The following is a 14,800-nucleotide window of genomic DNA, read 5'->3' as shown; positions in this document are numbered from 1 at the left end:
GGACAGATTAATCTGTTTCCTAGATTCCCCCCACCTTCCGCCTGCGCACCCGACTCCTTTGTGCTATGATTTAGTGGATCAGGACGTCGTTTCAAGTGCCAGTAATAGAGCTCAGACCTCAAAGACAAAGCAAGGAAGCTGAGCTAATCTGGAGGAAAGGCCTTCTGTTTTGTGCATCCAAAATCCACACCACAACGGGAAGGAAAAAGGAGTCAATGCTGCAAGACACCCCCTCTCGACCCCCAAATAATCTGCTGTGTTCAGGAGTTCTCCACATTCCTTACCATGGTAGCTGGGGAACTGCAGATGTGGCACCTGCTACCTTATCATTCACCCTACATGGTGATACCCACCCCCTCGTCATCTTCATGTTGACAGATTAAAGGCCCCCATAAACTTTAGTGTATTGTTGGCTGAACCTAATGAACACTTAATGTGTATGGAGAGCCCCTGATTCTCCCCCGACAGATGATGCCAGGAGGAGGTAGAAGGACTGGGCAAAGTAAACTTTTTTGCATGATCCATTTGTTCCCCTGGGAAAAAAGCCACCACCCGGAGGGCCCAGCAGCAGCTTTGTCCTCTCTCCCTACTGCTGGGCCAAACCAAATGTGTATGGGGGAGTGGGGAGATAGCAGTCGACATCTGTTGAAGATCTATGGGCACCTTGAAGACTGCCATACACATTCAATAGATGTTGGCCAAACGATCGTACAACCAACAGTTATCTTTCCTAACTCCACCATAAAGATCCACGTCCTGGTCAGCCGAATGGTAGGATAGGAGCAAGCCACTGGTGATGGCATATCTCCTTGGAGAACTTCGTCTGATCCTTCTCTCCTCTGACATCATCTGTTGGGGGAGAGTCAAGATCTCCCCACATACATGATTAGACTGAAGGGTTCAGCCGACGATACACTACTGTGTATGGCGGTGTACTCATTATACATTAATCAGCAGATACCAACAAATATGTAGTGTGTGTTCACACAGTGCAGTCATCAAACATGACCTGGCTGCAGTGTGGAAATACTTTGACCCCAAGCATTTTGTGAGAACAACCATGGATTAGACACGTCGAGGGCTGACCATGAGGAGCAAGCGCTTATTCTCAATCATGACCGTCTGTCGGGTGATCCTATCAGAGGGGGCATGCTGCTGACAAATGAAATCGGCCGAGATCTGCCCTTGGAAGAGGACCCTGAACTATTATAGTGGCGCTTGCAGGATGCGCACACTCGAGGGAAGTCACAAAATAGGATCTTGTGTGTGAGAGTACAATGGGCTCCATATTGACCCCCAGATTACACACCTGATGAATGGATGCAGCCTGCAGCACACCCTGCCGCAGTGTAGGAATGCGGAGTGCAACGATCTGCAGAGTACACTTTACACAATGGAGAAATGTGTCATTACGGCAGGAGGGGAGGGGGGGTGTTTGCCTGTAATCTCCCCCCTTTCATGTGCACGAACTCAATTTACTTGTTAAATAGAGATTTCACGCTCCTCTGATCTCACAGCTTCCACTGTTTCCTGACACCTATGTAACCAGTACCTGCAGGGGGCCCCAGATAAAGCCCCCCCCCCCCCCCCCCACCATCTACACAACAGCTGAGCCGCTCAAGGAGAAGTAGAAAGGAGGTGGGGGTCATTTACAAAGACCAGAGTTTGACACCGGTCTTCGTTTCCCCCGCTGCGCTGCCGCAGGATTCAGGTCATTTATGACAAGGTGTGCGTGTCGTCATGAATTAGGCGCACCTCCGGCAGTCCTTGCTCAAAGCGTAAAAGCTACTTCAGCCCTTGACCTTACACTCCATTTTTAGGCGTAAATGTTAGTAAATTTGGCAATGCCCCAAGCACACCCCTGCCACCCCCAAGTGTTGAATGCGGCGAATAGGCACCTGTGCAACAAAATATTGTCACACGGATGTTTAAAAGAGTTGCAAAACTGGTCTTTTTATGCAAAAAATTAGTAAACATAATAGAAAATGACCCCCAGTAGAGTACCAATACAGCAGCAACAATACCAATGGCCGGCCGGTGACGCAGCAGCAATACTGCCATTTGCAGGTGGTGACGCATCAGCAACGGTAACAAATCTGAGGACAAATCTCATGAAAACTTTGCTTTGTTACTTAGGTGCGGAACTTGACCTGCCGTGTGGATTTTGAAATGTCAACCGTGATCTGCGGAAAATCTGCACCATAAACCGCACAAAAAAGGGCAGTAAAACAGCAATAAATAGTGCGGATTCATGTGCGTTTTTTGTACATTCATGTAGATTTTCTGCACATAAGGCCTCCTGCACACGAACGTGTGCACCGCGTGGCCGAGCTGCGGCCCGCAAATTGCGGGCCACAATGAACAAACACCGACCGCGGGGCAGCCACAGTGGATCGCGGACCGATTCACTTTAATGGGTCCGCGATCCGCCCATTCCGCAAAAAGATAGGACATGTTCTATCTTTTTGCGGAATGGCAGTTCGGGATGAAACCCCACGGAAGCAATCCGTAGTGCTTCTGTAGGATTCCATTCCGCATCTCCGTATTTACGGACCCATTAAAGTGAATGGGTCCGCATCCGTGATGCGGAATGCACACGGAACGGTGCCCGTGTATTGCAGATATGCAAATGCGGTCCGCAATACGGCCACGGGGCGCACGCGTTCGTGTGCAGGAGTCCTAAATCTGCACCGTGTGCATGTGTCCTAAGGCTACCTGTACACGAGAGCGGATGAGCACAGGAATTTCCGTGAGGATTTATGTGCGTTTCTGCAGCATATCCGTACAAAATCCGCAATTTCTAAAGGCGGTTTTTGGTGCGGTTTTGATGCGGTTTTGCCGCAGATCTCACCCTTACATTGAAAAAGGTGAAATCCGCAGCTAAAATCACAAACATTATTGACACGCTATTAAATTTGAAATCCGCACGGCAGGTCAATTTCCGCATGGAAAAAATCCACTGCGTAAAGGGGATTGGTGTAATCTCATAGACTTTGCTGGTCCTGTAATACGCTGCAGATTTTCCGCAGGGAAATCTGTCCGGAAACGTATTTGCACGTATTCCGCAACATGTGCAGGTGGCATTATACACCTTTTCAATTGCAAAGAATTAAACTGCATCTAATCTGCAGCTTTTCTGCCACAAAATCTGCAGCGTATGAACACACCCTTTAGCCTCATTCACACATCAGTGTTTGGTCAGTGATTTCCATCAGTGATTGTAAGCCAAAATCAGGAGTAGAGGCTACACAGACATAAGATATTATGGAAAGGTCTGCAGCTGTTCTGTGTTTAGAGCCGCACCTCGTTTTGGCTCAAAATCACTGATAGAAATCACTGACCAAACACTGACTGTGTGAATAAGGCCTCAGGTGCATTTTTTTCTGCTGCAGATTATGCAGAATATTTTCTGCTGCAAAAAATCTGCAGCTAATAAGTCATTTGTGAACCCAGCCTTAGGCCTCTTTCACATGGTCAGTATTTGGTCAGTATTTGATCAGTATTTGTAAGCCAAAACAAGTAGTAGAACCTACAGAGAAAAGGTATCATAGAAATATTTGTGCCTCTTCTGTGTTTTGGACCCACTCCTAGTTTTGGCGTATAAATACTGATGCAAAATTACTAACCAAATACTGGTGCTTGTATTTTAGAACCTCTAGACCCAGGCCAGAGACATTCCTACAGGACAGGACTGGAGGAGACGTTTTGACTAACCAAGGCCAAGGAGGGCCTTCATATAGGACAGGGACAACCCTAAAATAATGGGCTGGAGAAGACATTCCTACTAACCGAAGATCAAGGTAGATGTCCCTCTAGACCCAGGCCAGAGAGGTTACCACAAGACAGAACTGGAGCAGATATTTTGACTAACCAAGGAGGACATCCATACAAGACAGGTTTGGAGACATTCCTACAGGACAGGACAGGAGCAGATGTGTTGACTAATCAAGGCCAAGGAGAATGTCCATACAGGACAAGTTTGGAGACGTTCCTAAAGGACAGGGACGACCCTAAAGTAATGGGATGGAGGAAATGTTCCTGCTAACCAAAGGTCAAGGTAGACATCCCTTTCCACCCAGGCCAGAGACATTCCTACAGGACAGGACTGAAGTGGATGCTATGACTAAACCAAGGCAAAGGTAGACATCCATACAGGACAGGTTTCAAAACGTTCCTACAGAACAGGGACCACCCTAAAGGATTGGGCTAGAGGAGAGATTTCTACTAACCAAAGTCAAGGTAGACGTCCCTCTAAACCTAGGCCAGAGACGATCTTACAGCACAGAACTGGAGGTGACGTTTCTACCAACCAAAGCCCAGGGAAATGTACCTCTAGGCCCAGCAGGGAGACATTTTTACAGGAGAACCCTACAGGCATTTCTACTTGCCATCAGTAAGCTGCATAAGGACTCTTGCACACAAACGTTTTTTTTCCCGCTTACGTTCCGTTTTTTGCGTTCCGTATACGGAACCAACCATTCATTTCAATGGATCCACAAAAAAAAAAAACTGAAGGTACTCCGTTTATGCCTTCCATTTCCGTATTTCCGTTTAAAGATATAACATGTCCTAATATTGTCCGTATAACGGACAAGGATAGTACTGTTCTATCAGGGGCCAGCTGTTCCGTTCCGCAAAAAACGGAATGTACACAGACGTCATACTTATTTTTTGTGGATCGCAAAATACTGAAAAAGCCATACGGTCGTGTGCAAGAGAGTTAACATCACCAGATGGCACAAGCTGGCAGGCTCTTCTGAGTGAAGGCTCCTCCACTATGTCTCTCCATTCCAAGGACCATGTGAGGTATCCACACCCACCGTGGAGGCCTGAGCGTCATCACTGATGACACGCACTACATACCTCAGCATAACCTGGGCTGGGTTGCAGTAGTTGCAGTAGACACCTTACTGCTGTGTCCTGGGTAAATGATGTCCTCAGTGAAATAGTAAGAGGTCCAGCTGATGCATTCACACCGATTGTAATAACCGATTATTAATGATGGGGAGGGGGGCATTGTAAGTCTTTTAATTGGCAAGACGCCAGGTCCCTAACCCCACGCGACCTGCTGTGGATCCCCCGCAGGGCAGTGGAGAAGGAGGAGACGGAGCAGAAGACAAGAAGGCACCAGAGCCATGAATAACCTGCAGCATGAGACACCCGCTCCCCGATGAGAGCCACTATTTATACTGCACAGGAATCCGGCACACAAAAGGTCCTGTCCATCACATGAGTGCCCAAAATCCACTGCCCCCACCCCAAAGCATAGTAATCCGGTAACCATGTAATCTGCACTAGAAAAAATAGTAACCAGGTAATCATATTGTCTACACCCCCTTACTGACCCGCAGCGTGCTACACGGTGCAGCATATACGTACACCCCCCCATACAGAACATTATACGTGATAGCTGCCTCCAGACACTGCCCTCATCAGCTGGAAGGGGGGCAGTGAGATCCCGGCGGGGAAGTCTGAGGTGACTATTTACTGAGGGGGGGGGGGGCAACGTTAAGTGGCAGAATTGCGCGGGGGGGTTTAAGGGCGCTGCCAGGGTCTCTTTGGGGAAGGGCGCTGCTGCCTTAGTCTTGTGGGAAAGCAATGTCAGGGGGAGCATTGTCAGAGTCTCTTAGAGGGCACTGCCGGGGTCTCGGGGTGCAGTGTTAGGGGTCTCGGGGACCAGTGCCAAGGGTCTCGGGGACCAGTGCCGGGGGTCTCGGGGACCAGTGCCCAGGTCTCGGGGTGCAGTACAGGGATCTTGGGTTTCAGGGTGCAGTACAGGGGTCCCGGGTGCAGTGCCTGGGTTTCAGGGTGCAGTGTCGGTATCAGGGTGCAGTACAGTAGTCTTGTGGTGCAGTACAGGGGTCTCGGGGTGCAGTGCAGTAGTCTCGTGGTGCAGTACAGGGGTCTCGGGGTGCAGTGCAGTAGTCTCGGGTCGCAGTACAGGGGTCTCAGGGTGCAGTGCCTGGGTTTCAGGGTGCAGTGCAGGGGTCTCGGGCTGCAGGGTCTCGGGGCGCAGTGTCAGGACCTCCTGTGTCAGTCGAAGGGCTCCCATGGCTCCTCGTTCCCAGTGAATGAGGGACCGCAGTCTCTCCCTCTCACCCACACAGTCTGTCCCATTCCCGCCCTTCTACCAGGACTCTGGTCACTCACCTGTATGAGGAGAAGGAGCGCCAGCGCCCGCCGTCCCGGGCTCCACACACCCCAGTGTCCCATCTCGGGCTCCTGCTAGATCCACAGTCCGAGAAAAGCCCTCACATCCAGGGAGCAGCAGACAGAGCAGAGCGGTGTCACTTCCTCCCTGCGCCCTGCACACTGACTGACTAATCCCGGCCAGGAATGTCAGGAGAGGCGGAGGAAGAGAGAGGGAGCAGCCTACTAACTAGTCCTCTAACCGGCTCCTGATCCCAGCCAGGAAAGTCAGGATAGAGGAGGAGACAGGGAGCAGCCTACTAACTAGTCCTTTAACCGGCTCCAGACTGACTGATCCCAGCCGGGAATGTCAGGATAGAGGAGAAGACAGGGAGCAGCCTGCTAACTAGTCCTCTAACCGGACGAGGCTGAAGTTGGTTTCTTATTCACATCATTTGTATTTTTTTTATTTTTTTTTAAGGATTTTGCGGACACCTTATCAACAGTAATAGAAAAAGTTTCAGTAAGCTGTCCTTAACGTAAATCAGTTGAAAGTGGCATTAAAATACTAAAGATGGGCATCAAAGTGGGCACAAAAAAAGTGTAATTTAAGGAATTAAATAAAATTTGGGCCAGTGATCTCGCACTGCCAAGATACAGAGGGTGATGCCCTGCATCAGATACAGTGGAGTTCAGCCTGGCCCGAACAGGTTCTGGGCATCAAAACTGGCATCAAAGTGGGCAGACAGACACTTTTCACTTTTTTGAATAAGTGATGTTTTTTAGGGGTTAAATGAATTCGGGCCAGTGATATTGCACTGCCATCATACAGAGGGTGATGCCCCGCATTACGAATAATAGAATTCAGCCTGGCCCGAATAGGTTCTGGGCGTGAAAACTGGCATTAAATTGGGCAGACGGGCACTTTTCACTTTTTTTGAATAAGTGATGTTTTTGAAGGGGTTAAATGAATTCGGGCCAGTGACCCCGACTGCCAACATACAGAGGGTGATAACCAGCATCAGATGCAGTGGAGTTCAGCCTGGCCCAAACAGGTTCTGGGCATCAAAACTGGCATCAAAGTGGGCAGACAGACACTTTTCACTTTTTTGAATAAGTAACTGATGTTTTTAAGGGGTTAAATGAATTTGGGAAACTGACCCTGCACTGCCAACATACAGAGGTTGATGCCCTGCAAAGGATACAGTGGAGTTCAGCCTGGCCCGAACAGGTTCTGGGCATGAAAACTGGCATCAAAATGGGCAGACAACTGCCCAAATAAGTGAAGTGTGCAGTGATTCTAAGAGCGATGCTGGTCATCTGCATGTCACACTAACTCACAGTATTGAGACAGGGAGCAGCCTACTAACTAGTCCTCTAACCGGCTCCTGAATGACTGTGATCCTAGCCAGTGATGTCAGGATAGAGAGGGAGACAGTGCAGCCTACTAACTAGTCCTCTAACCAACTTCCGACTGACTGATCCCAGCCAGGAATGTTAGGATAGAGGAGGAGACAGGGAGCGGCCTACTAACTAGTCCTCTAACTGGCCCCTGAGTTACTGGGATTCCAGCTGGGAATGTCAGGATAGAAGAGGAGAAAGAGAGCAGCCTACTAACTAGTCTAAATGGCTCCTGACTGACTGTGACCCCAGCCGGGAATGTCAGGATGGAGGAGGAGACAGGAAGCAGCCTACTAACTAGTCCTCTAACTGGCCCCTGAGTTACTGGGATTCCAGCTGGGAATGTCAGGATAGAAGAGGAGAAAGAGAGCAGCCTACTAACTAGTCCTCTAACCAACTCCTGAATGACTGATCCCAGCCAGGAATGTCAGGATAGAGGAGAAGACAGGGAACAGTCTACTAACTAGTCCTCTAACTAACTCCTGAATGACTGTAATCCCAGACAGGAATGTCAGGATCGAGGAGGAAGGGAGCAGCCTACTAACTAGTCCTCTAACCGTCTCCTAACTGACTGATCCTAGCCGGGAATGTCAGGATAGAGGAGAAAACAGAGAGCAGCCTACTAACTAGTCCTCTAACTGGGTCATGGCTGACTGATCACAGCTGGGATTGTCAGGATAGAGGAGGAGACAGGGAACAGTCTACTAACTAGTTCTCTAACTGGGTCATGGCTGACAGATCACAGCTGGGATTGTCAGGATAGAGGAGGAGACAGGGTGTAGCCTACTAACTAGTCCTCTAACCGTCTTCTGACTGACTGTGATCCCAGCCGAGAATGTCAGGATAGAGGAGACAGGGAATAGCCTACTAACTAGTTCTCTAACCGGCTCCTGATAAACTGTGATCCCAGCCGAGAATGTCTGGATAGAGAAGGAGACAGGGATTAGCCTACTAACTAGTTCTCTAACCGGATCCCGACTGACTGATCATAGGCTGTGAGTGTAAATAATCTAGTTGCTGGTGTATTGGGCAGGTGCCGCATTATCAGATTTTATGGATTACCAGATTGATATACTTCACTGTCCCTTCTTCTCCTGACTGGTGACATGTCTCACATGGACGCACCTTACTGTGTTTTTCGGGGCTGCATTACTCAAAGTCTCTACCACTGTGGACCACAAACCACGAGAGCCACAGACGGAGCAGGGCGGCTCACCCCTGACGGGTCACATGGTCCTCTCCGTGAAGACGACCGTTCCCATACATCTCACAGAATGGAGCGTCTGGAGAGAAGATTACAGGCTCCATGCCTCGCACTCTGCAGGAGCGCTAATTAGAGGGCTGCGCCCAGCCCTGGTTGTCAGGCCCAGGGGACCCCAACTGAGCTGGAGAAGAAGATGAAGAGACGTCTGTGCACCCCCTGTGACAGCGCATATCTTGTGGTGTATGCCCAACCTGGACTCCAGAATAATGGACCTGCCTACATCCTGGAGGGCTGCATGGCTGTCATGGTGGCCACATTGGCTAACAGAACTCTCGTCACATCTTCACGACTCTCACACATGCTCTGTTCGACCGAACATGCATGTGATTTCAAGAGGGAATGGGGACTATGCAACTGCTCTGGAGGAGGCTTATGTCCCCTGAGAGCAAACCATCCTTCTTTCCTCTGAGTTGGGAGACCCCTTTACGTATATGAAGTCTTCACGCTTGGTCACCTTTTCGCTTATGTGTATGGCGACCTTTAAAGTTCTTAAAGGGGTTCTCCAGGCCGCTGCGTGAAAGAGAGCCAAGCCCCATTCTGGACAGCAGAGACACGGAGCAGTAACATGACTGACTGTGATCTTTTTACTACAAAATCACGGTGACAACTTTATCTCACTGTGATTTTGTAGTAAAAAGATCACAGAGAGGCACGGAGCATTATCAGTCATGTTACTGCTCCGTGTCTCTGCTGTCCGGAATGGGGCTTGGCTCTCTTTCACGCAGTGGATTACCCGCACAGGATCAGCTCGTGTTAAAGAGCCCTAAGCCCAATGCATGGCTACACTCACCCAGTCCTAATAATCTGGTCCTACCTCATCCAGGTTGTCACTGGCGTTGGCGTGATGTCCGCGTGAAGGTCCCTGTGGTGAGAAAAAAAGAATAATCACATAAGGAAAGGATGGTGACTGCCCCTGTGAAATCACCAGCAGGGGGCGCTGTGCTGGCCTGTACAGCATGATAATCTAGGACATTTCCCCTAAGTGCAACCACGCAGTACTAATGCCCAACTTGTGGCTCCTCACAGTAGTTATGCCCACCTTTGTTCCTGTCACAGTAGTTATGCCCAGATATGTGCCCCCTCATAGTAGTTATGCCAAATATGTGTCCCCTTACAGTAGTTATGCTCAGATATGTGCCTCCCTCACAGTAGTAATGCCCAGTTATGTGCCCCTCACAGTAGTAATGCCAAATATGTGCCCCCTCACAGTAGTAATGCCAGATTATGTGCCCCTCACAGTAGTAATGCCAAATATGTGCCCCCTCACAGTAGTAATGCCCAGATTGTGTCCCCTTACAGTAGTAATGCCAGATTATGTGCCCCTCACAGTTGTTATGGCAGATTATGTGCCCCTTCACAGTATTTATGCCCAGTTATATGCCCCCTGAAAGTAGATATGCCCACATATGTGCCCCTCACAGTGGTTATGCCAGATTACATGCCCCCTCACAGTAGTTATGCCTTCATATGTGCTCCCTCATAGTTATGCCTTCATATGTGCCCCCCTCACAGTAGTAATGCCAGATTAGGTGCCCCCTCAAATTTGTTATAGCAGATTAGGTGCTCCTCAGTAGAGGTGCCCACTATTGTGCCCCCTCACCTCACTCTAGTTGTGCCCATCAAACACCCCCCCCCCCCGCCCCAAGTCTGCAGCGTTATATAAAAAAAACATATTTACCTTCTTCCCTGATGACAGGAGGCAGATTCCTGGGCTTTCAGCTCTCCTCCCACAGCCAGCAGCGCGATGTGGGGCCAGCAGGGGGAGCTCCTGAGCTCTGAAGATCAGTGAAGCAGGGAGCAGAGAGGTTTCACTATGGAAACGGAACTGCCCGGCCATGTGAGTGTGAGTGCACGCTCCCCCCCCCCCCCAATATTATAATTATACATGTAATGGAGGCATGGAGCGCTCTGATGGGGCCTGAAATTGCCATTGTACTTTATGCTGGGCCCCATCAGAGCGCTCCATTACATGTGAGTACAGCGGGGCCCCTGCCAGAGGCCTGGGGGGGGGGGGGGGGGGTCCACAGGCGCAACAGCGACCCCTGTATGTACGCCATTGCTCCAGGCCTAGAAAATGATGGATGCTTTCTTCCAAAAAGAGCACCACAGCTGCAATACCAGACACAACCTGCGGACAGGCGCTAGGATATGCCATCAATGTCAAACAGGTGCAGGTCCCACCTATCATCAGAAGGGGGCAACCAAAGTGAACAGAGAGCAGCCGCACATGCGCAGTCACCCTCCGTTCACCTATGGAAGTTCCAAAATTAGCTTGGCTATTACTGGAAGTCCCATAGTGGCAAATGGAGAGGTGGCCGCACTTGCGCGCTCGCTCGGCTATTTTCAGGACTACCAGAGAGGTGAACGGAGAGCACAAAGCACATGCGCAGTATGCTCTTCTTCACTTCAGAGGGCCCGTTCTGGAGATTGGAGCAGGTCCTGCACCTATGTGACGTTAATAACATATCACCAATATGCCAGATGAGCCAACCTATTTAACAGTCCGAGAGAAGATGCGATTTCAGGACTGATCATCACTGCGGGCATTTTGGGAACAGGCTCATGTCTCTGGGCAGCCTGAAGCATGTGACTAGGAGACAGGGTGGCATGCAGGGTATGTGGCGCTTTTTTTGGATGAGGGTTTATGAGCGGCCCTCCGGCAACTGTCTGCTGTGTGACATACCCAGACGATGCGCTTTGTTATCTCTGCAGGTTCTCTGTGATTTCATCGTTACGAGGATGTCTCAGCTGGAGAGCAGGGTTATTCCTGCACTCCAGGGGTGTCCACATGTCCCCCGCCCCGGTTTAACAGCTGAGCCACATACAGTGCATTCGTTCCCCCCTCCGTACCCGGGACCGGACACCTGCTGTTTTCATTGCATTAAGAGCTAATTGCATTATAGCAGTCAAGGTGACACTCATCCATGAGCAAGCATCCGACCACGGAGAAAGGGCGCCACCTGGTGGCTGCAGGATCTGCCGCTCCCCCTTGGAATCTCTCCGCCCCGTATTCTCTGACACCAAAACCTCATTCACACATCAGTGAATCACGGATGTGTGCTGTCCGTGTTCTCCACACGGATTTCTATAGCACACGGATCCATTGAGCATAATGTGTTTATTCACACATGCTTGTTTTTACACCGAGGGTGAGACATGTAGTGCTTTGGTTCGCGGCGTGGACCAAATACGCCCAGTGAAGTCCATGGGTATGTGAAAACGGCTGGGATGGCATCCGACCATTGGTAGGAGAGTCTCCTGATCAGAGCAAATCAGATATTCGTTGCACAGGGAAATATTCACGGGTTGGAGGTCTGATGCCTCATCATATAACCAGCATAAACCTGCCTAGAGAAAAACCGCTAACAGAGAGGCTCCGGAAACCCCCCTGCAGCCTAGTAATGCACTTGGGAAACAAATGACATAAACGAAGGGCAAAAAAAAACAGACAAGGACACGGCTGCATCTGCCACGAGGCGACATGAGAATCTTGCCTCAGACGGCAGCCGATCTGCCTTCGAGGGGGGTAGCAGTTCCCAATCAGCCTCAGAGGCCGCCGGACACTAGGCCTGAAACATGAGGCAGTAGAATGACATAAGAGTTTGCAATGACATCATCGTGGCCTCCTGCGCCGGGTCTTATGCAGTGCGATCACATGAACACCTGCACCAAACCACTGTTAATGCGCTGCTAATACACTGCTTATATGCTGCTAATATGCTCCTAATACACTACTGATATGTTACTCATACACTACTAATACGCCTCTAATACAGTGGTAATACACTGCTAATAAGGTACTAATTCAATACTAATACACTGCTAATACACTATTAATACACTGCTGATCTGCTAGCACATTAGTACACTGCTAATACACTACTAGTACACTGCTAATACACTACAAATACACTGCTCATACACTATTAATACACTGCTGATCTGCTAGTACATTACTAGTACACTGCTAATACACTACAAATATGCAACACGCCAGACCTGCAGGGTATGCCGAAGTGAGGTCACAGTTATGGGCAATCGAGGGTACTCACTATATTGGATGAACCCTGGGCAGGCGCGTGGCAGTGAAGGAGAGGTAGACACAGTTCCTCTGGGGCACGCTCTGTAGATAGGGACCAGGCCTGATGGTAGTTGAGGTGCCCTGGATGTTACAGGTATTTTGTGTGCCTGGGGCAAGGTCCCTGTGGTATTCGTGACGCCAGTGCCTTTGGCCGGTGGCACGCCGGTTGGTGGTTGGAATGATGAAGGTACACAAGTATGCAGTGAACCAAACATAAACTTTACTGGACAATCCAACTTTGTACAGCAGGGAGTAGTATAGTCTTCAGATTACAGTTCCACAAAAAGGGGCTTATTCACAAGTATGGCAGGCAATAGACATGCAAGTTACACTGAGGGTAAATTCCACAAGCACTCAGCAGCAGGTTGAACTTTTACACTGTCCTTTATAGAACTCCTACTCTGGCTTGATAATTCCCAAGGCCCGGATGCCTAAAAGGGTGGCTTATATCCTTGTTTACTTCCTTCCTCAGGTATTATACTGCTTGCAATGGTTCCTAAGTTCCTCTGCCTATCAGGGGCACGTGGCTTACCCTGGGACGCCTCCTCCTATCAGGTGGATAACTGTCGGTTTCTCCCAGGAGGCTGAATCCTGCAACTGGGGTATCCTCTTCAGAGCTAACTTAGGCTCTCTTGTTCTTCAGGCAGGCTGGAGGTTCTCAACAGCCTCCTGGACATCACTAGCAGCCAGGGCTATCCAGCTGCATGTCAGGAGCAGGCTTACTGGCCTCTGTCTTCTCAGACTCCTGACTCTGCACTCCCTCTCCCTGTCTGGGCCTGGACATTTATACTAGGGGCTCCCTATCTCCCTCTAGTGTCTGGGATGTCTAATTACACCCAACTAGGCCTGCTGCTGCATTAGACAGGGGTACATTGCATCTAACAACACAGTAAAACATACATTAAATGCAGAATAAAATATGACATTTCTGTTCCTTGTGAGTAAGAGTAATGCGCACACCAATTGACCCTTGTGTAGTGCCCACCCATACCTAGTGGGACACTACATACCCCCACGCTATAACGTTGCCCGTCCTCGGCGCAACATGGAGGGTACCTGCACAGCTGGATACTGCACCTGTAATGAGGACAATAAAGCAAAGCAGGAAAACACATCTACATTTGCAAAATATACATTATATGTATACATATATTAGGCAGTTCCACTGGAATAGGAGCAAGTAATGGTGAAAAGGGGCGTCGTTCTCTTCTCTCAGGATAAAACAATGGGAACAGGGGCGCTGACCTGGCACAGCGTAACAATAAATACCAGGATAGTCCATATAATACTTTTTAAGTGCAAATTGTCCATGATAGAACAGTTGTAGTCCATGGAAAATGTAAACATTAAATAACAGTTCTTTGGAGGCTCAAAGCATTTAAAATGAGTCCGTACCCAGGTTCTTTTCTTTTTTTTTGTTCATTCCACAGCTAAGTAGAGATATAGGCAGAGGCGACCATACAGTGTAGCAAGAATTCACAGAGGCTCACACGGGGTGGAGTCCATCTCTGGGCACAATACTTTAAAATAGTAGCAAAATCTCAGAGGCTCATGTGCATTTGAGTCTATCCCTGGGCCCAATTCTTTTAAATTCCAGTTGCATAATAAAATAGCAGCACATAAAATAGTCCACATTATTTAAATGGCATACACATCAAAGTAGTGCTGTAATACCCTTAATCAACCTGAAAAGGGGGTTAAAGGGTTAAAAGGTGCAACATGAAAACAGGCACAACTGGGTTTTCACTCTGAGAAAGCAGGCAGGAGGTCCTGTAAACAAGATGGCCTTGCTGCATGTGGTACTTCAGTGGCTCACCGCCTCCACTGAGCCGTGGGTAACTGGCAGCAGCAACAGAGGGCCAAAACAACGAAGGACTCCTGTCCTGAAAGGGTTAACTCTTCTTTAGGATCCCTTGGCAAAACAA

The 14,800-nt window shown here is 49.2% G+C and overlaps 1 protein-coding gene across 12 annotated transcripts in view; it reads right to left on the bottom strand.

Moving 5' to 3' along the window:
• HSPG2 (heparan sulfate proteoglycan 2) overlaps positions 1 to 6,325 on the bottom strand; it is a 122,916-nt gene extending 116,591 nt beyond the window's left edge. For 10 of the 12 annotated variants that reach the window (XM_044282440.1, XM_044282445.1, XM_044282443.1 and 7 more), the window contains exon 1: positions 6,151 to 6,325. In XM_044282440.1, the coding sequence (XP_044138375.1) occupies positions 6,151 to 6,213 (63 nt within the window). In that variant the 5' untranslated portion in view covers positions 6,214 to 6,325. The remainder of the gene's footprint in view (positions 1 to 6,150) is intronic. The other 2 variants (XM_044282449.1, XM_044282452.1) reach the window with 1 other exon arrangement.
• Between the last annotated feature and the right edge of the window lie 8,475 nt (positions 6,326 to 14,800).

The sequence above is a fragment of the Bufo gargarizans genome, chromosome 2, assembly GCF_014858855.1.
Source record: "Bufo gargarizans isolate SCDJY-AF-19 chromosome 2, ASM1485885v1, whole genome shotgun sequence".
In the NCBI taxonomy this organism is placed as follows: domain Eukaryota; kingdom Metazoa; phylum Chordata; class Amphibia; order Anura; family Bufonidae; genus Bufo; species Bufo gargarizans.
Note: the sequence above shows the minus strand (reverse complement) of the source record. Positions and strands in the feature narration are given on the sequence as shown.